Source organism: Astyanax mexicanus, chromosome 13 (genome assembly GCF_023375975.1).
Source record: "Astyanax mexicanus isolate ESR-SI-001 chromosome 13, AstMex3_surface, whole genome shotgun sequence".
Taxonomy (NCBI): domain Eukaryota; kingdom Metazoa; phylum Chordata; class Actinopteri; order Characiformes; family Acestrorhamphidae; genus Astyanax; species Astyanax mexicanus.
In genome coordinates this window covers 5,032,501-5,055,081 of record NC_064420.1, presented here as the reverse complement: position 1 = coordinate 5,055,081, position 22,581 = coordinate 5,032,501, and the positions used below count along the sequence as shown (strand labels likewise).

The following is a 22,581-nucleotide window of genomic DNA, read 5'->3' as shown; positions in this document are numbered from 1 at the left end:
CTCTCTCTCTCTCATTCCTCTTTCGCTCTCCACTCTTTGTCTCCTCCTTCCCATTGATCTAAAGTTTCCCCTCAAAGAAATGAAAGAAATGTTCCCTTTAGCCCAAAAATCAGCACGGTGCCTGCACCGATGATCTAGTACTTTATGATAGAACTCTATTGATCGGCCGCTGCTGCTGCTGCTGCTGCTGGTGCTGCTGGTGCAGCGAGTGTGATTGAAGTTCTTTTGTTTTATGAGCCCAAGAGCGCCGAGCGCAAAATCGAACATGAAAGTCCGTCGCAACACTGCTCATAACGTCCTGACAGTATTTACATGAGCGCTTAAGCTGCCATCAATACGCAGCTGATCAGAAGAGATCGAATTCAACGGCTCTCTAATCGCAATCCAGCGTCCGTATCTATCTAAGTAGTACAGATCACTGTAATAACAGTACACACGGAACCGGGGCCATTACACACTTACACACTTACACACTGCACTCTGCAGCTCGTCCATATTGACCACTGATCACGCGGCTCTGCGTTAGCACTGCCCGACCGCAGGCTGCATCTATTAGTTTGCCAAATGGGCTTCTAATTACATATCGATCTCCAGCGTGGACGGCGCATCGTGTTGGCGCGTACTGCCGTGCGGCCCTCGCTCCTGCCAACAGGATTGATATTAATGAAGGAGTATTTACAGCTGAGACTTTTCGAGACAGAGAGAGAGAGGAGACAGATGAAAGAGAGACAGAGAGAAAAAGAGAGAAAGAGGAAGAGCAGTTGTCCTGTGCTGCTTCTCCCTGCAGTCTGCTTTCGATTGTTTTAATGAGAAAGGTGACAGAAATGATTGGCACAAGTAAGTAGTTTAATGATGAAGGAGCTCTGACTTACCTCCTCTCTACTCTACTCAGCCCTGCTCATCACTACCATTATCTATTCATTCACATCTACTGTTCTCAATCCTGCTTTCCTTTATTCAACTCAACTTAATCCTATTCTTCTTTTATCTACTAAACTCCTCAATTCCTGTTTTTTTATATTCAACTGAATGCTGCCCTCTTATATTCTATTAAGTCCTGCTCTCTTCTGCTTTACTCAACTCAGACGTGTCCTACTCTACTCACATTTACTTTACTCTCAACTCAATCCTCTTGTTCTCTTCTTGATTCTACTCAATTCTGCCCTTTTCTACTCAATTCTACAAAATTCTCTCTATTCAATCCTGCTATACTCTTCTCCCCTTTACTCTGCTCTACTCTACTCAATCATCTTGTCCTCTACTCATTTCTTAATCTTGTGCTACTTTCCTCTACTCTTCTCCTTTTTACTCTACTCAACTCAATTCTGCTCTTCTCTACTCTACTTTATTCTATGCTACTCAATCCTGCTCTACTCTACTCTTCTCTACTTTATTCTATACTACTCTACTCAATTCTGCTCTACTCTATTCCACTTTACTTTACACTCGCCAATCCTCTTTTCCTCTACTCAGTTCTCGATCCTGTGCTACTCTACTCTACTTTACTCCAATTTACTCAACAATCTTGTCCTCTACTTGATTTTACCTAATTCTGCACTCTTTTCAATCCTAATATACTCTGCTCCCCTTTACTCTACCTTACTCAACCCTGCTCTACTCTTCTCTAGTCCACTCAGTCCCCTTGTCCTCTACTCAGTTCTCAATCTTGCACTACTTTACTCTACTCTACTCTACTCAATCCTGCTCTACTCTACTTCCATTCACTCTACTCAATCCTCCTCTACTCTACTTCTCCCTACTCCACTCAATCCTCTTGTCATCTACTTGATTCTACTTAGTTCTGCCCTCTTCTACCCAATTCTAGACAATTTTTCCTTCCTCAACTCTACCCAACTCAATACTGCTCTCTACTCAAAGCTCCATCATTTCTCCATTCTCTTCTCTCTCTTCTCTCCTCCTCCTAAGCTGTCTCGTTCCTGCCTCAACAAAGCCTGAGGAATCTTGTCTGTGTGTGTAATTGTTCCCCTCCTTCTCACTGTGTGTACAACGTCAACCAAACCTACCCGTGCGACACACACTCACACACACACACACCTGAGGCTGCCTGCAGTCAATCAGGCTGCCTCACCACACGCCTTTCAGCACTGCAGGGACCGGGGATGGGAAAAGGGGGAAGACAGTAGCAGGGAAAGGATTTTTTTTTCCATGTTGTCTATCTCATCTTGTCAGTTTGGTGTGCGTGTGTGTGTGTGTGTGTGTGTATGTGTGTGTGTGTGTGTGTGCTTGCAGGGGGTTGTGTGTGAAAAGACAATGTAATTGCCTGTCTAAAACACAGGGCTAAAAGCAGGCAGTGGAGGAGAGCCCAAAGGTTAGCCCGCCACCTCCATTACCTTCCTGTGTCAGTGGAACACCCAGACGCCTAAAGACAGCAGGATGAGGAAAAGCACATATATGTGACACATGCTTTTACTCTGGTCCCAGAGGGCTGACGAATGCTTCAGTTCGGCGAATCCTTGCTCAAAGACACCTTACTGAACTCATCCATTAATTACCAGGTTTTTACTGGATGTGAGGACCACAAATTTTAGTTAACACACAGTCAATTGTATGTCTCAGACAGGTACACTACTGCTCAAAAGTTTGAGTTTCATTTCGTGCATCTGTCAGTTAACATTATCTGAGGCATCTTTCTCTCAAACTGCAGACTCTAAGATATTTATCTTCTTGCACAGTTGTGCATCAGGGCCTCCCACTCCTTTTTTGTCCTTTTTATGTCCCTTTTCAAAGGGGGTAGTAAACAGCATGGTAAGATATTTTCATTTTTTTGGCAATATCTCGCATTGAGTAGCCTTCCTTACACATAAACACAACAATGGACTGACGGGTCTCTGAAGAAAGTTGTTTCTTTCTGGCCATATTTTAAGCCTGTAAGCAAGCCAACAACTGCTGATGCTTCAGATACTAAACTAACCTAGAATGCTCCCCTTTTATGCTCACTAATTAGTATAACATTTTTCAGCTGTGCATCCCAATTGAGCAAGGGTGTCCTAACCACCAATTAGCCCAATATCATTGTTAACTTGGATTGGCAGCCATACCAAAAGATTTAGGCAGAGGACTGAGAATTGCTGATAATAGAACTATATGCAAAATAAGTCTTTATACAAAAATAGGCTTTAATACAAACAATTTTACTCTTTAAAAATCATCTGATACACTTAAATTAATTGCATGTTGAAATTAAAATGGACAAGATTGTTTGTGAATTGCATGCAAATGTTTTTTTCTTTCAAAAAGAAGGAAATTTGAAAGTAGTACTGAACTTTTGAGCGGTAGTGTACATACATGATTACACCTGTGATACATGATTGCAGAGGGTGTACAAGTTCCTCCTTCCCCCACTCCACTGCCCTGTAAAAAGATTATCTGATGCCATGTAGTTGTGGTAGTGTACCTCTTGGTAAGAGACCACTGAATGCTAGTCATACAATACCCTTACATTGCACTTATTTTAAGCAAAATGCTCATGTTGCCTGGTTGACAGACTTTGCAAGAGATAACGGTTGATAAATATAAACCTTCTTAGTAACTCCATTGGGTCCTGGCACCAGCTATTTTACAGTATAGGCTGTATCTTCGTGTCAGTGACACTCACCATCAGTGTGTAGTCATTTTTCTTTTTTATTATGTAATGGTTTACTGTCTGGTTTCAATGTTGGATGGCTGCTGCTTAGAATGGTTTTATGTTGACTGAATGCTACAGATGCCACTCATAAAGTGGTTAAATGGACATAGATTTGTGCTTTAAATGGTGCTTTTCACATTTTATTGACATGGCATCAATAATTATTGATTAATCGACTAATTAAAAAAAATAACATGACAGACTAGTCGACTACCAAAATCACAGCCCTAGTTTGTATATTTTTTTTACATGGCAAACAAGCTATTCACAGCTATAGAGTTCTGAATATAGAAGTCCTGAGCTATTCTAGTCACAAATACACAAACACACACTCACACACTGTCTCTGTGGATGTGGATAAGGTCTTTATCTGCACTCTGTTCCCTTTCTCTAGCTTTTTGTGTGTGTGTGCGTAGGTGTGTATTCATTATAAATGGTGTGAGAGTGAGAGTGCAGTCTGTACCTGTAAAAGCAGCAATCCCCACAGCCTGATAGACAGAGCCGGGCCGCCACGAGAGACAGACAGCCCCAGACAGAAAGACAGACAGACAGACATTCAGGGCCAGATAGACTGACACTGAGAGACAGGTGGGGTGGGCACACTCTTCAATTAATGAGAAAAAGGAGAGGAGGATCTCCACACACACTACACACACACACACTTGTGTGCACACACACACTTGTGCGCACACATACACACACACACACACATATAATGACCATCTATCAGCACCATGGCAACCGCAGCATCCCCATACCCTCTCCACCCGCAAAATAAAAATCAATGCTTTGGCAGCTTAGTTGCAATGCTCGCACACACACACACTCACACACACACACACACACACACGTTTTCAGACGGTAAAGTATTCACAAGCCATCCTAGACATCTGAAAGCGCATTAAGTGTCATTTTCCCCGGAGCATTAGGGATGTAAAAGAGATGCGGCAAATTGCAAGCCGACATGCTCCCTGTCAGAAAGGCCAGGCGAGAGAGAGAGAGAGAGACAGAGAGAGAGAGAGAGAGAGAGAGAGAGAGAAAGAGAGAGAGACAGAGAGACAGAGAAAGATAGAGAGATTGAAGAAACGAAAGGGAGGCAAAAAGAGAGAGAAAAGGAAATAGAGACATTGGGGAAACAAAAGGAAAGTAGAGAAAGAAAGACACAAAGAAAGAAAAAAGGGAATAAGAGAGAACTTGACAGAGATAGAAACACAAAGAAAGAGACAGAGAGACATAGATGGATTGAGAAAATGAAGGAGAAACAGAAAGAGAAAGGGAAGTGGAGAGAGTGACACAGAGAGAGAGGGAGAGACAGAGAGAGACAGAGAGAAATAGAAGGATTGAGGAAACGAAAGGGATTAAGGCAGAGAGAGTAAGGAAAGTAGAGAAAGAATGGCAGAAAGAGAGGAAGAGAATGGGAAGAGGAGCGAAAGAGAGCAAGAGAGAGAGAGAGACAGAGAAAAAGAGAGAGACAGAAAGAAATAGAGGGAGTGAGGAAACAAATGAAAGTCTAAACAAAGAGATGCAAAAAGAATCATAAGAATACAAGCACATCGTAAAATACCCTTAAAACATCCTTTCAAATACCATTTAAATGTTATTATTATTTTAATATTACTATTATAAGAAGTAGAAGTAATAGTATTTTAGCTGACTAACCTGCACTGTAGTATCTTTGGTACTGTATTTTAATTAAAAATAGTTTGGTAATTAAATACAGTACATGTATTGCATATATGCAGTTGAAACATTGACGCTACACTTAGCTTAGCTGACAAACTGGTGCTGTGGAGTAGATTTGGCTTTAAACTCAATGAAGGCAGTCTGGGACGCTTGCTCTGGTTGTAAATTTGACAATATTGCGGACAACTTTGACTTAATTTCTATAGAACGAAAGGGGAATGGAAACACAGTAATATATATATATATATATATATATATATATATATATATATAACTATAACAAATCAAAACCTGTTGACTCAAAATACTCTTACAGCACATTAGAAAGCAATGGGCCGTCCCCTTTTGGCTCATTTTATTGATTTTACCTGATCTATCTACAGATATAACAGTGTAGCCATTAGCCTGTTCGGTTATCAGACATTGGCGCTCCTTGTAGTCGCTGCTTCTGTGGCTCGCTTTGGTTCCCCCCCTCCAGCAGGTACTCAAATTACCTTTAATGCGTTTTTCTGCCGCGGCGAGCTCCCAGTTGAACCAGTCGCTGTGAGGAGTACTCCAGAGACCGAGGATCATTTGAACCCTGAAAGAGTTCTAGTTTCCAGTTCCTTTACGTTCCTGCTCTCACATGCAGAGCTGAAAGCACTGTAGACACATTAACTACTGATCTGAATTCTATTTCTTCAGACTCCGCCGACATCGTATCATCTCCCAGGAGTGTTCTTAACCTTATCTTATCTTATTTCATCTATCTGACGTACATTCACTTACTAAAATCAGCCTTAGAGTGGTTGAGACATATAAACATTCATGCATATGTCTGGTAGTATATCCAGTAATATGGATTAGAATGTGAAATCACTGCATAAGAACGTACTAATTTTTAGTCCTAAGACTTTTGCCATGCCCTACAGAAGCTATAGAACACTATAATAATCTTTGGGATTTACGTTGCTTCAAACATCTGTTCATATGGACAATTCTAGCCAGATGTCATGTAAGGTGTGCTCTGGGTAAAGTAGTCTAGGGGTTATCGAGTCAGTAGTAAGGTAAACTATAAAGTAGACACCTTAAAAGGTTAATCAGCCGGGTTAATCAGTACTGTGTTGAGAGTGAATACGAGGAAAGATATTATCAAAGTTGCCCCTATATCTCTCCAAAAAGTGTGTTCAGGACCAAGGACAGCTGCAGTAAGTGTATCTGTTTACACGGCAGGCAAAACCAGATTTTTTGCTCAGATCTGTGGAAAGGCGTTGTGATCAGATTGGATTTGCGTGTGCGAAAGATGCTTTGAAATTAGATTTGTCCACATTTTAAAATTCTGTGCAAATTTAAAGTAGTTTACAAGTAATTTAGAAGTAGTTTGGAAGGGCCACCAAGTGGTCCAGTGTACTAAGTGCTGTCACTTTGGTTGGGAGATTGCTGGTTCAAATCCCAGTCATGCAGCTTGCCATCAGCTGCCGGAGCCCTGAGAGAGCACAATTGGCCTTGCTCTCTCTGGGTGGGTAGATGGTGCTCTTTCCCGCTATCACTCCTAGGGTGATGTCGACCGAGACAAGGTGTCTGAGCTGGTCTAGCTGACTATTGCGTCCAAATGGAAATGAAAATAGTTTGGTAACTAAATACATGTACTGCTTTTTTTAGAGTTTAAACATCACTGTTACGCTTACAGGACAAACTGAGTATCTTGTGAAAAAGTCAACACTGTAAACTCAATGAAGGCAGTCTGGGACAATTGGCCTGGGAAGCTTAGTTTGATTAGACAAGTCTGGTTACACCTATCAACTCTACTCTGTGGACTTTGGTTGAATTTTTGCTAATATTGCAAACAATTTTGGCATCATATCTATGGAACCAAAGGGTATTGAACCATAATTTATCTATAGAAATTCTAAACCTGTTGACTCAAAATACACAATACATTTTACATAAGCAATAAGCAAAAGGCCATTCTTTTGGATTATTTTAATGATTTTACCATATAGTCTACATATATAACAATGTCTTGCAATGTAATGTAATGCCATTAGGCTTTTGTGCTGTTAATTGTCTGATAGTCTTCGTTAAAGCTTCAAATATTTTAGCATTTTTTGTAATCATATATTGCTATTTCAGATTCCACAGCCTCTGCTGTGTGCTGTGAATGAATGACAATAAGGTCTCATCATAAGAGGACAGAGGCTTCAGTGCTGATGTTGTTTTGTGTCTGTCATGTGAAGTGAAGGATGTACCTGATGATGAGTTCTTTTCTCTCTCTCTCTCTCTCTCTCTCTCTCTCTCTCTCTCTCTCTCTCTCTCGGCAGGTGTTCCCAGAGAGATAGCTGTGAACGAGCCAATGAACCTTACCGTTTCGCAGCCACGCTGAACCAGTGCATGAAGGCCACTGTGTACCCTGACAGCATTGCGGTTTCCGAACCCAGTGTACCGGTGAGATTCACACACCCAGGCACTCACATTTGGTGGCATTTTCTGACACCTTAGCTTGAGCAGTTCAGGTTAAATGAATCTTAACCCTTTCAGGCCCTTTGCTGATTTTTTTTTTCTTTTAACAGTGTCAGATTTATTGATATTGACAAATTAGCACCCATTATTATTGGGGATTATTGAGGATCTGGGTGCTGCTACCATTATTCGAGAATCGCTGGTCGTAGTTCTGATTTATGATGCTTCTGCATCAGCAGCCGAAGTCCGAGAGAGCACAGTGCTACTAATGTGTGATGCTACCCAGTGATGCTGCATCAGCGACAGTTTGAAAATGGGCGGAGTCTGGATTCACAAGTAGTGATAGAGACCTGAGAAGACTGAGCAGTGGGTAGGGTAACTGGCCTTCCAAATTGGGTAGAAAATAAATACAATAAGATTCAATACAATTAAATTAGTGAATTACAAACTATTAAACTTGTTTTTGCCATAATCTGACACCTCTTTCAATGCGCAAGTTGCATTCCAAATATTCAAGAATGTATCTACCAGGAACAGTGGTGGTGCAATGGTGACTCACCAAGAAACAACGAGCAGAAATACTCATTCTTATTGTGAATTCAATCCAGGTGCAATGGCATAAGTCCTCCTGAAATCAGTGGTCTGGGGTTCGCTTTAAACGTGGAAGCTATCCGCTCCCAGTGCCATGTGTAGGGTTATGTGATTGCTTCCTTTTGTAATATGACATTCATAATAACAATTTGTTGTGGGCAATATATATCATCACAGAAAGTATTGTGATAAACAGTATTATTGTCATTTTAAGATCATATAAATACAGCTGACATAATAAATAATAAAAGAAAAGCAAAACAAAACAATTATACCCTTTTAAAAACAACAACATTTACAATTATTCATATTTTAGGAAATATATACTATTTTCTTCACCTACTGCAGACCACAATGTGCTTATGGAGCCCATTTATCGCGTAACTTCCATTTCCTTCAGTAAAATAATGTCAAATGCCTAATAAAAAGCACACTGTGATTGGACTTTGATTGGTTTGAACTATATTGAATAACCTTCCACTGCCCAAGTTGCTCTCTAAATACTCAAGAATATACCTAAAAAAAAGAGCAGTTAAAACTACTAGATGTGTTCTAAATGCAATGGTTGGTGACTCACCAAGAAAAACAAGCAGAAATACGTCATAGTATTTAATTGTGGAAGCTATCCACTCCCAGTGCCATGTGTAGGGTTATGTGATTGCTTCCTTTTTATAAGATAAGTTGATATTTTAAGTATCGTGAGAGTTTTTTTTTTTTATAACTTGGCGCTTACACTAATCGGGTAACTTCCCTTTCTATCAGTATAATAATACCAAATGCCTAATAAAGCACACTGTGATTGGACTTCTGGGGTTCTTTTCAAGTAGACACTTGTGCATTTGCTACAAGTGTGAAAGCTATCCGCTCCCAGTGCCATGTGTAGGGATAGGTGATTGCTTCATTGTACGATAAGTTAATAATTTAATTATCGTGACAGGCCTATTTTGTAATGTGTTGCTTTCACTTATCGCATAACTTCCTTTCCCATCAGCATCTCTTTGCATTCCAAATATGCAAGAATGTACCTACCAAGAACCGTTAAAGCTCCTAGACATGTTCTAAAGGCGATGGTTGGTAGATTGGATGGTTGGTTGGTTGTTTGGTTAGTTGGTTGGTTGGTTGGCTAGTTAGTTGGCTGGTGGGTTGGTTGATATGTTGGCTAGTTAGCTGGTTGAATGGATGGTTGGTGTATTTGTTGATTGGATGGTTTGTTGATTGCCCATTTAATTGGTTGATTTGTAGAAACTTGTGCAGTTGCTGCAGGTGTGACAGCTATCTGCTCCCAGTGCCATGTGTAGGGTTAGGTGATTGCTTCATTGTACGATAAGTTAATAATTTAATTAGCATGACAGGCCTATTTTGTAATGTGGTGCTTCCACTTATCGCATAACTTCCTTTCCCATCAGCATCTCTTTGCATTCCAAATATGCAAGAATGTACCTACCAATAACCGTTAAAGCTCCTAGATGTGTTCTAAAGGTGATGGTTGGTAGATTGGATGGTTGGTTGGTTGTTTGGTTAGTTGGTTGGTTGGTTGGCTAGTTAGCTGGTTGAATGGATGGTTGGTGTATTTGTTGATTGGATGGTTTGTTGATTGCCCATTTAATTGGTTGATTTGTAGAAACTTGTGCAGTTGCTGCAGGTGTGAAAGCTATCTGCTCCCAGTGCCATGTGTAGGGTTAGGTGATTGCTTCATTGTATGATAAGTTAATAATTTAATTAGCGTGACAGGCCTATTTTGTAATGTGGTGCTTCCACTTATCGCATAACTTCCTTTCCCATCAGCATCTCTTTGCATTCCAAATATGCAAGAATGTACCTACCAATAACCGTTAAAGCTCCTAGATGTGTTCTAAAGGTGATGGTTGGTAGATTGGATGGTTGGTTGGTTGTTTGGTTAGTTGGTTGGTTGGTTGGCTAGTTAGCTGGTTGAATGGATGGTTGGTGTATTTGTTGATTGGATGGTTTGTCGATTGCACATTTAATTGGTTGATTTGTAGAAACTTGTGCAGTTGCTGCAGGTGTGAAAGCTATCCGCTCCTAGTGCCATGTGTAGGGTTAGGTGATTGCTTCATTGTACGATAAGTTAATAATTTAATTATATCGTGACAGGCCTTTTTTGTAATGTGGTGCTTCCACTTATCGCATAACTTCCTTTCCCATCAGCATCTCTTTGCATTCCAAATATGCAAGAATGTACCTACCAAGAACCGTTAAAGCTCCTAGACGTGTTCTGAAGGCAATGGTTGGTGACTCACCAAGAAAAACAAGCAGGAATACTCATTCTTCATTGTGAATTCAGTCCAGATGCAATGGCATAAGATGCTGTTCACATTTAACCTACAGGTGTGGAAGCTATCCGCTCCCAGTGCTATGTGTAGGGTTACGTGATTGCTTCAAAGTGGTAAGGAGGATTTGAACTATATTAAAGAATCTCTTTCTGTCTTTCAATCTCGTTCTCCAGCTTTCAAATGCATGAAACCCCAGCTCTGGAGTCTGCCGCTCTCTCTGGTGACTGTACACACAAATTGCCTAAATTCGTTCTGTATGTAGATGTGTTGATGTGCTGTTTATCTCGCCCGCTTTTCGGCTGAGCGGTAATGCTCAGTGTGGGTGGATGGGAGACTGAGTGAGTAGAGGCAAGGTGCATGTGTGGGTGAGATGCCAAAATGCGTGTGTGTAGGCAGATGTGGGAGTTTTGTTTGAGGAGAGACTGGCGTTCTGCGTTCTGTGTCGGGTTAAGGGCGACCAGAGAGAGAGAGAAGGAGAGAGAGAGAGAGAGAAAGAGAGAGAGATTTTTCTTTTTTATTCCTTTCCATTTTTAAGCATTTATTTTATAAATCACAGTCAAATGCTCATTTTCAAACGCTTCTTATTACTAAACTTAACTACACTGACATGATTTAAATAGTTCGTACAGTCGTACCACAGGGGGCAGGTTGGGAATGGCCACTCCTGTTTAAGTTGTGAGGTAGTATCTTGTGAGTGAGGTTAAATAGTGGAAACCTTGATCATGGCAAATTGATGTTATTCATGCGAGTTGAAGTGGAGACCGAAGTTGTGTGGGCATTTAACATTCCTTCACATTGGATGATTGATTGGTAGATTGGATGGTTAGTTGGTTGGTTGGTTGGGTGGTTGGCTAGTTAGTTGGCTGGTGGGTTGGTTGATATGTTGCCTAGTTAGCTGGTTGAATGGATGGTTGATGGATTTGTTGATTGGATGGTTTGTCGATTGACCATTTTGATTGATTTGTTGGTTGGTTGGTTAGTAAGTTGGCTGATATTGTTGGCTGCTTGGATGGTTGGTGGTGGATTTGTTCATTTGATTGTTTGTCAGTTGGTTGTTAAGTTGCTTGACTTGTTGGTTGGTTGGTTGATTGATAAGTTAGTTGGCTGGTAGGTTGGTTGAGTTGTTGGCTAGTTAGTTAATTGAATGTATGGTTGGTGGATTTGTTGATTGGATGGTTCCTCGTTTGGTTGGTTAATTAGTTAGTTGGATGGTGGGTTGGTTGATTTGTTGGTTAGTTCATTAGTTAAATGAATGGTTGGTGGATTTGTTGATTGGATGGTTTGTCGGTTGGTGGTTAAGTTGGTTTAATTGTTGGTTGGTTGGTTAGTTAGTTGGCCGGTGGGTTGGTTGATTTGATTGTTGGTTGGTTGGTGGATTTATCAGTTGAAGTCAGAATCATTGACCATGGCAGGTTGATGTTATTTATGGGAGTTGGAGTGGAGACTGAAGTTGTGTGGACATTTAACATTCCTTCACATTGGTTGATTAGTTGGTTGGTTGTGTAGTTAGTTGGCTGGGAGGTTGGTTGGCTAATTGGTTGGTGGATTTGTTGATTGGATGGTTTGTCGGTTGGTTGTTTAGTTGCTTGATTTGTTTGTTGGTTGAAGTCAGACTGCATTATTTTAGTGTCCAAATAAAACCAGGTTTGTAAGAAGCTGAGAGCTTATGCAGTGATGGAGCTAAACAAGCTGCTCTGTTTTACACCACCAGGCGACAGCAGCAGGGTCAGCGGCGGGAAACGATCGTCATGACAACAAAGCCCATCCACAGAGGAGCATGAAAAAGCAGCAAAAAGAATTAAATTACCTTTATTAAAAATGCTGCTAGCAATTAGACACCTCTACCCACACACAAGCCGAAACGGCCAGAGAGCTAACAAATGCCGGAAAAAGCGCAAAAAACAAACTATTAGTACATCCAGGACCTTTAGTTAGGCTTCTGATTTACTCAGATACTGCAGAAGCCCAAAGCTCAGCCTCCCCAGGAGGAATTCAGGCATGTTTCTGAACCATAACAACAACGGCTGTGTCCAAATAGTTGAATGTAACTTTCTGACTTCCTGTCCTCTCTGCTTTCCTTCATTATGCTTCATCTGATCTAACTGGCATGTGGATCCACATGACTGGCAAAATCAGCTCAGGACAGTTTAAAGGAAACAGACAGGCAAGGACGTTTCAAGGTCAAGCTAAGATTTTGGGCTAAACTCGTTCTTTGGTTGGATTCCTCAGTACTGTGGAAAGTGAAAAACTGGCTTAATGAGGGCATTTTTACATCTAAACCAAAAGTCTGAACCAAGTCTGAACCAAATATCATGTACATCTCTGTACTTGACTCTGATTGGTTTTTAATTTTGGGCGTGCCTCATACTATTTTGTGCAAATAAAAAAAAGTTAATTTCACCTAATAATTCTCACATTGTTTTTTTTGTTTTTTGTTTTTTTGGTAAAAATAAGCTTAATATATCCACCCTGTCATGGTAAAATATCAGGACAATTAAAATAATTTTAAATTTTTAGAACAGATTGGATCGGTTGGTTGGTTGGTTCAATGGTAGGTTGGTTGGTAGGTTGATTAATTGATTGATTGTTCAGTATATTGGTTGATTGGTTGATTGGTTAAATGGTATGTTGGTTGGTTGGTTGTTGGGTGATCATTTGTTTGGTTGGTCAGTTTATTGATTGATTGGTTGGTTGGTTAGTCAATTGGTGGATTGGTTGCTTGATTAAATAATAGGTTGGTTGGTTTAATTGTAGGTTGGATGATTGGTTGAATGAATGATTTGTCAGTTTATTGGTTAATTGGTTGCTTGGGTAAATCGTAGGTTGGTTGGTTGTTGGGTGATTGATTGGTTGGTTGGTCAGTTTTTTGATTGATTGGTTGGTTTGTTAGTTAGTCAATTGGTGGATTGGATGCTTGATTAAATAGTAGGTTGGTTGGTTAAATTGTAGGTCGGATGGCTGGTTGAATGAATGATTGGTCAGTATATTGGTTGATTGGATGCTTGGGTAAATTGTATGTTGATTGGTTGGTTGTTGGGTGATTGATTGGTTGGTTGGTCAGTTTATTGGTTGATTGGTTGGTTAGTCAATTGGTGGATTGGTTGCTTGATTAAATAGTAGGTTGGTTGGTTAAATTGTAGGTCGGATGGTTGCTTGTATGAATGATTGGTCAGTTTATTGGTTGATTGGTTGCTTAGGTAAATTGTATGTTGGGTAATTGATTGGTTGGTCAGTTTATTGATTGATTGAATGGTTGGTTGGTCAATTGGTGGATTGGTTGGTTGGTTAGTCAATTGGTGGATTGGTTGCTTGATTAAATAGTAGGTTGGTTGGTTTAATTGCAGGTTGGATGGTTGGTTGAATGAATGATTGGTGAGTTTATTGGTTGATTGGTTGCTTGGTTAAATTGTATGTTGATTGGTTGGTTGTTGGGTGATTATTTGATTGGTTGGTCAGTTTATTGGTTGGTTAGTCTATAAGTGGAGTGGGTTGTTTAGTTGGTTATTGAATTGCTTGATTTGTTACTTGGTTAAATGGTAGTTAGGTTGGTTGATTGAATTATTGATTGATTGTTCAGTTTATTGGTTGATTTGTTGGTTAAGTGGTAGGTTGGTAGGTTGGTTGGTAAGTTTATTGATTGTTTGATTTCTTCGTTAAATGGTAGGTAGGTTGGTTGGTTGGTTGCTTGATTGATTAGATACAAAACTCCCAGTAAAAATCTGCAGTATTTTGTTATTTCAGGGTCATATCAGAGCCACTAACACACTAACTGATATTTCTTTGATGATAGATTTGCTATGAGCACTTGTTTGCTGTTGGCCTCTCTTATTGCGAAGTTCATAATTCGGAAAGCCTGAATCAGACTTGTGCTGTAAGAGGCTTTGCGTTGGAAAATCTCCATCATTCTGAGATCTCTCAAGATTAGCAATTAGCTATGCTCCACAGCCATGGCTCCCCACTGCCTTTCCCGCTCATTGTGCGAGTCTAGTGGTGCGTGTGCTCTCGCTCGCTCACTCGCTAGCTCGCGCTGTGGCTCTCTCGCGTGCCTGGCACACATAACAACTTGTGTAATCAGCGCGTAGACGACTCGGCTCTCGTGCTTCGTAATTAGTGGACGTGCTTGTGCACGAGAGGACTGGATGAAAAGGGCACGGGAAGCCTGCGCGACAGCTAGCGCTGCTGTCAGCCCTCATTGGTGAGCTGCTTTAGCTGTGCACTGTAACACAGTGATGTAAATATATAGTGATATAGCCTGTATAGCCAGATACAGAACATTGCTGTAAATGCAGCGCTCTCATGTGAGAGTTTCCGGTAACACTTTCTATGAATGTCATCTTTATTAGACGCTATAACCACATTCATAACATATTATAATGCATTCATAAGGCATTATAAACATGGCTATACATGTTTATAAAAATGCATAACCCATAATAGCCATGTTTGTTAAGCATTATGACCTGTGATCATAATACATTATAAGTTGTGCTTATAATATACATGTTAAAATAGTATATCTCTATCATTAATAATCTAGTCCTACAATGAAAGTCTGGCACTTTACTTAGAGCGCACAAAGACCTGTTATAATACATTATAATTGACTATAATTAATATTATATTCAATACAAGAATAATTTATGAGTGGTAAAAATATATTTATAGGATTACTGAGGGTGTTTTTATAAGTTGGAAGCTTTTTTTAGTCATGATAAAGTCTGTAAACAGGGACTGAGTTTCATCAAGTTCATGATGCATAATAAACATGGCTATAATGAATTATACATTTTTATAAATATGTATAGCCATGTTTATAATGCCTTATGAATGCTTTATAATGTGTTATGAGTATGTTTATAGAGTCTTATAGAGATGACATTCAAAGAAAGTGTTACAGAGTTTCCTAATTACTGCAAATAACACGTTTTGCATCTTTTCATTTGAAATATACTCAATAATGAGTTTCTGAAGTTATGTTGGATATAGTGCAACATTTTAGGTAATGCATTAACCATGCTTAGGTTAATTAAACATAGAACTACAGCATTAATTAATGTTAATTTCACATTAACTAACATTAGAAGTAAAGCATTTGATAAGACGGACAATAAATCATAATACACTTCATTAATAATGTTAACGAATGCTCATTAAACAAGTAATAACTGCTCTTCTCATCATTTTCTTATATGCTGCAGCTATGCATACAGTAATTGTTAAATATGTATGAATTAAATGTTAGTTATACATATATTTGGCTGTTGTAACACTTATGCAGTATAATATATATATATATAACAGATGTTAATAATGCTTAACAAAGGCATTATTGGTTAATCATGGTTCATATTTATAATTTGTACATGTAAGTTAAATTCCAATAAACACTCACATATACTTACACATATATATGATTAAATGAAGCAGAAGCACCATCCATACTAATATTTACCAAAAAAAAAAAAAAATTAACTAATGCAAAATTGTTACTTGTATACGATAATAAAGTATATGATGTATTGTTCATCTTAACAAATGATTTACTTATAATGTGAAAGTATTGTTAATTAATGCAGTTGTTCCGTGTTTAATTAACATTACCTAAGCATTGTTAATGTATTACCTCATTATTTATTTATTATCTATGGTAACTAATGCATTAATTCATTGTAGTAAGTCAACACTTAATGTAAAGTGTTACGAACATTTCTTAGTACTTAATACACAAGATGTCCATCTTTCCTATTGGCTCCTGGCATCATTCATTTGCATATACAATGGTGTGTGTCTTCAAGACTTCACTCACCATCAGTTTGTAATCCCATGCTCCCCAGGGTTACCTTCCTGTTATTTATTATGTTATTATTTGACAGTATATAATGGTTGACTGCCTGGTCACAGTGTTGTAGGCTACAAGAACAAGTTACCAATTTATATGTACTGTTGCTTTGGATAGATTTTAATAGCATGGGCTAGCAGTTCTAAAAAATGCTATGTACAGTATATTGTGCCGTTGATGTACTGTAAAATAATACTGAAATCATAACACTGGTAAAAATGCTGCTAAAACCCGAGTCGAGAGTGACTATTCGTGTAAAAAAAAAAACCTTCAGAAAGGCAGGTAAAACAGAAAGCCTTTACCAATGGCAGCCCAGTCATTACCCACACTCCTCCACAGAGTGTCCGGCTCAGCGAGGAGCTGGAAAATATTTATTTATAGAGAGCTCCGGCATCTGTGTGGGACCGGTCCCTAGAGCAAGGCTTCAAAAGGCAGCGTGTCTCTGTGTGGGCGCGGGCGTGTGCGCTATCGAGAACCGAGCGAAACAGGTTCAAAAGTTGATTGAATGTGTCAGATGTCCATTTTCATCTCTTTTTCGGGGAAGAAAGAAAAAGAAAAAAAGAAAAAACGCAGCCTTTCTGCTCTGTTTATAATGCAATGTCACTAGTGTCCGAGGCTGACGGTTCACACCGCTGCCTTATGCCGGGACCATCTGCCGCGCACTCGCTGTATCAAGCTCGATTCACAGATGCATCGGCTGCAGTGCTAATAAAAAAAAATAGGTACCACTTTAAGATAAGACTACTAGGTTGTAAATGCCGTAAAAATCATTAATAACCAGTTATAACACATACGTAGAAAGGGCAACGATGTAGATGTCTGTGGGTTCACTATTTGACAAACAACAGGTCATTGTTGCCCTTTCTACGCATGTGTTATAACTGATTATTAATGATATTTAAGGCTTTTACAACCTAATTAGTAACCATTAATAAACTAACTGTAAACCATTTATAAACCCTTTATAAAGGTAGTCTTATTTTGAAGTGGTACCTAAAAAAAGACCCTTTTAACCTTTTCCTCTTCTTCTCTCGCTCTGGTTCCAGCTGCTGGTGAAGGTGACTGACGTTCCGGATCTCTCCGCTGGAATCACTTGCTCCTTCGGGAACCTCACCGAGGTGGAGGGGACGGTGGACGGCAATCAGATCCTTTGCATCTCCCCGGCTGCTAAAGACGTCCCCATTATTCCTACTGACCAAGGTACTACTGCTTTAAACTTCAAATCATTCAAAGGTCTCATTCCGCTAAAATCCATTTAATCTAAGATGGAGCAGATAACTAGCTGTTTACAGAGCTAGTAAACGTTAGCTATCTTGTGTAAGTAACTAGAGGTTTAAATCGGATCTCCGGTTGATTCTGCGTTTTACCGAGACCTAGGGAGTATACACTAGGGTAGCACTATTTGACAAGGCAGCTCAACTCGACAGAACACCGATCAAAGCGTGCGCTGTTTGCATCATTTTGACGCAAGGAAACTGCCCAAGCACCGAATCACCAAGTCTTGAGGTAAGAGTTTCATAGTCTTAGTTAGTGGCGATGGGAATTGCCCTGCCGCGGGGAGGGGGTTATTTGCGTTGACATGGGGATAGGGGCGGCCACTCGAGTCTGACGTTAGGCAAGTGTAGATTTAAGGGTTAACTTTACCTAGCACTCAGTGCTGTATCTTTATAACTAAGGCTGTATCTCTGTAAACATTTTGTCCTCTGAGTTTTAGAGCTGTAAAATTGACCGTGGGGGGGAAGGCCGGTAAGAATTCTCTCCTGCAGTGCTGTTAGCCAATCAGAGGTGACATATTTGCATGTATGAATATTAATGAGCATGAGCATAGAATGATTTAGGTCAATGTGTACTTGCTATCGTAATGAGGTGAAAAGTACACCTTGCAACGCTTAAAACATGTATAAGCCATGTTGTAGTTCTCTTACTTAATGGCGGGTCTGTTTTGGGCATAACTTGAAATAAACCAATCGGTGTGTCCCTTGCCACTTTCGTTTTAGAACCAGGTGTGCTCTGACTTTGGCGGATTGCTATTTTAGGAGCACAGCTTCCTGTCGACACATGTTCAACACTTTCTCAACAGAGGAAACTGACTTGCTTGCTCATGCTTGATCTTTCTGTTTACTGTTACAGTGTAAAAGTTTGCGTAGCTGCTAAGAGGCATGCTCTATAGGTTTGACAATTCATTGCAGAGATAGCAATGAACGTCTGATGGTCGACACCTGTCTTAGTTTACAGTATTCAGTGTATTCAGTCAGTTGACCACCTCATTTTGAGGGCACCATGCACATCAGTGTAGCTAAATTTTAATTATTTGTTAGCTACAGTAGCATCTTAGCTCCAAACATCCATGCCCACCACAAATCCCACCCACTCTTGTCCCCCAACACACACACACACACACAGACACATGGCCTTGTTTATTTATCCTCTCCATCCACATGCATATTTCATCCATCCGTTTCCTCACTCTTTTTCTGCTTCCTCTGATTCCTCTTTCCTCTCTCGAGCTGCCTCCTCCCTGGGGGTGTGGTTTTCTGGTTTTCTCTCTCTTATAGATGTCCTATTAATAGAGCTCCTCAGACACGTGCTCTGCTGTCTCCTAATGAGCGCTTCGCTCAGCTCAGGCCGAGCCGTCGCTCTAATGAGCTCACGCTGACCCCGGGTCAACCCGGGGGCCAAAGCCGTGCTCCCGTCCACGCTTACACCTACTACAGGTGATGGGCCCGGTGCCCTTTCCCGTGTGCAGTCTGCTTCGGGGAAAGCCGGCTGCTCTGGGAGCCGGGGTTCGATTCTTAGTCTGAGTTTGAGTCTCAGTTATAACTAGCGCCGTAAATGCGATGTCAAAACCACGGCTCGCGAAAAAAAAACCTTTTAATTCCACTTTCTTAAAAAAAACCCCAAAAAAAAACACTCCATTAGATAACTACGAGTGCCCTTTAAAATTGTCGTTTTATGATAAATGGGCCAACAAAAGTGGTCCATAACCTTTTAACAGCAGCATTAACGGATGATAAGATCGCAGATAAAGAGAAAAGGGTTTACTACAGTGGAAGACGTACAGTACTGTGTATCTACAGAGGGTTTAAGCACTAAAGCACACTATTATAAATCAGTTCACTCAGTAATAAGAAAGTTTATGCTTTAAAAAAAACTTAAAAAAGGAGCAAGGATGCAGTACATGTGTTCAGTTCCATCAACAGCAACTCACCTGATTTAATGGTGCCATCATTGAACTGTTATCATTTAGCTAAACAGGTGTTTGTTGATATGATTAGAACTGTTAGGTGAACATTTGTGGGCAAATATACATTTAAACATATTTTCCATTGGTTTCCTCAATTTCTGGCACTCAACATCAGTGTGTAGTGATTCCCCCCCCAGGCTTCCTTAGGTAAACTTAGGTAAACTTGTAGCTTGTATATTATGGTAAACTGTCTGGTCTCTGTGTTGTAGGCTGTAAGAACAAGCATCATTTTCTGAGCTGCTAACTCTATGTTGGCTGTGTGCAATGCTGTTCATGAATTTTCTATATCTATTTTATATATGTTTTTGTTTACTTAAATGTAATTTGAAATAAGACTAAAAACAAACCTATTCTATTTATTTGAACATAAAATTCAAAGTAGAATTATTGTGCAAAAACAACTTAGAAAACAAACAAAAAATCATATAAATTATATATAAATTAAATGATCTAACAAGTTAGACATAATAATTTAAATTATTAAGTCTTAAATCAAGTTATCCAGGCTTAAAGTGTACTAAATTCCACTAGAATAATAGCATGGGGAATTATTTAATGAGCACAGTGATATAAAACCAACACTTATTGTATTAATCATAATGCGTGCTTGATTTTAATATTAAACTATAGTGTTTTACTAAGTTTTCAGGGAGCAAAACTTAACTTGAACTTGCACAGTATTTAATAAATGAGTGAATGAAGGAATTAATTAATGAATTAATATAGGTTAAGGCTAATTTCTAGCCTTAATGGGTTTTACCCACTACTTTGCTAGCTGTAAATTTCATTGTGGAGCACTGTTAATATATATACCCTGGATGGCAAAAGTCATGGGACAGCAGCATGCAATATGGTCGTGCATGTTGTGAGTCGTGAGGTGTTATCTGGTGAGTCAGGTTGACAGAACACTATGACAGAAATCGCATCCACACTCAAAGCAGGAGACCCCGCCCACATATCCCTCAGGCCAGTGCAGCGCTCTTTAGCTTTGGCTTCCAACATCGGTCATGCCAAAAGTCATGGGACACAATACTAGTTCCTGTCCCATGACTATTGGCACACCAGTGTAGCTGGACTCAAGTTAATCAACTCACCGTACATTAACCTCTGATTAAAAAAATAATAATAAATAAATAAATAAATAAAAGCAGAAGGTTATCTCCGACGCTCTCCGACCTTCGGTGATCCACTACCTTCTCCGGGTAAATGACACCCCTGTGTACCCACTAGCCTCCTCTCCTCACAGGGCACTTGGCCCAATCAACCGGCCCCCTCAGGTAAATGTCATCCACACCTCATATTTCCCCTCCATCTCTCTCAGCTGCATCAGCTGCGGTCTACATTATTAAGCACAGGACCTGGAACATCAATCATACGTGGAGTTATTAGCCATGCAAGGCCACACTCTGAAGGGGGGGAGGGGAAGTGAACGAGTGTGTACCCCATATTGAAGGATATGACCATATAACCAGTGGAAACCAATGGAACCAATGGAAACACAATTTTGTGGTATGTGTAACTCAGTCAATATTGGCTATATTGGCTATAAATTCCAAATAAAATATTATTATTTTTAATGCATTTATTTGCAAAACAGGATAAATGGTAAAAACCAAAAAGATTCAGAGCTTTCAGGCCTCAAATAATGCAAAGAAATCAAGTTTATATTTATTAAAAAACAACAATACTCAATATTAAGTGGAACAACCCTGATTTCTAATGCATATTGGCATGCTCTCCACCAGTCTTGCACACTGCTTTTGGGTGACCACATGCTTTTTACTCCTGGTGCAACAATTCAAGCAGTTCAGCTTTGTTTGTTTGATGGCTTGTGATCATCCATGTTCCTCTTCCTGTTGATTACATTCCAGAGATTTTTAATAGGGTTCAAATCTGGAGATTGGGCTGGTAATGGCAGGGTCTTGATCTGGTGGTCCTTCATCCACACCTTAATTGACCTACGTATCTGTGTGGAATGGAGGTTAGTCGTCAGAGTTGGGGAACATCGCCAGAGCAGAGGGAAGCAAGTTTTTTTTTTTTTTTTTCCCAGGATAACCTTGTATATGGTTCAATTCTACGTTTTTCACCAAAAAATACAAATTAAATAAAATGTCTGCCCAATTCCAGCCTTACTGAAGCATCTGCAGATCATAAAACTGTTATTTTTATGCACTTCACCCTAGTTGCTATTTGCCATTCTTCTTGTAGGTCACTTAACAATGGTCACAAGCCATCAAACAAAGCTGAACTGCTTGAATGTTTGCACCAATGTTAATTTTACTTAAGCATATAAATATAAATAGTAAAATCTGAGAAATTGATCATTTTGAAGTGGTATATATTAGTGGTATATATTAGTGCTGACAATGCTAATGCATTAACACATGCGATTAATCTAGAAACTGTAACACGTAGCATTAGCATGTATGCTAACATGGACCAATTAGCATGTGTGCTAACATGCAATAAACATGGATCCTCTGTTCATGGTGGCTGTTTTTATACACTTGTCTGTGGAAATCGCAGTCATTGTAAGTCACGCATGTCTGTGTGTGTGTGTGTGTGTGTGTGTGTGCATGCATGTGTGTGTGTGTGTGCGTGTGTGTGTGTGTGTGCATGCATGAGTGTGTGTATATACGAAAGAGTGCTATGCTTCTGCAGCAGATTAAAATAACTGCACGCCGCTATGTGTTGGTTTTATTTTGTAAAGCAGAAGAAAGCAGAGAGCAGGTGTGAGGGAGAGCCGGGCGCTCGGGGTCACGCCACACTCCCACGCGTGGTATTCTCGCTGAGCGGCTGCCCGCTCGCTCGAGTGTGAGGAACTGGCTGCTTATCCAGCGTTTTCTTC

At 39.9% G+C, this 22,581-nt stretch overlaps 1 protein-coding gene across 1 annotated transcript in view; it reads left to right on the top strand.

Moving 5' to 3' along the window:
* plxna2 (plexin A2) overlaps window positions 1-22,581 on the top strand; it is a 410,426-nt gene that overhangs the window by 242,820 nt on the left and 145,025 nt on the right. The window contains exons 6-7 of the mRNA XM_049486476.1: window positions 7,630-7,753; window positions 17,536-17,689. Coding sequence (XP_049342433.1) covers window positions 7,630-7,753; window positions 17,536-17,689 — 278 coding nt within the window. The remainder of the gene's footprint in view (window positions 1-7,629; window positions 7,754-17,535; window positions 17,690-22,581) is intronic.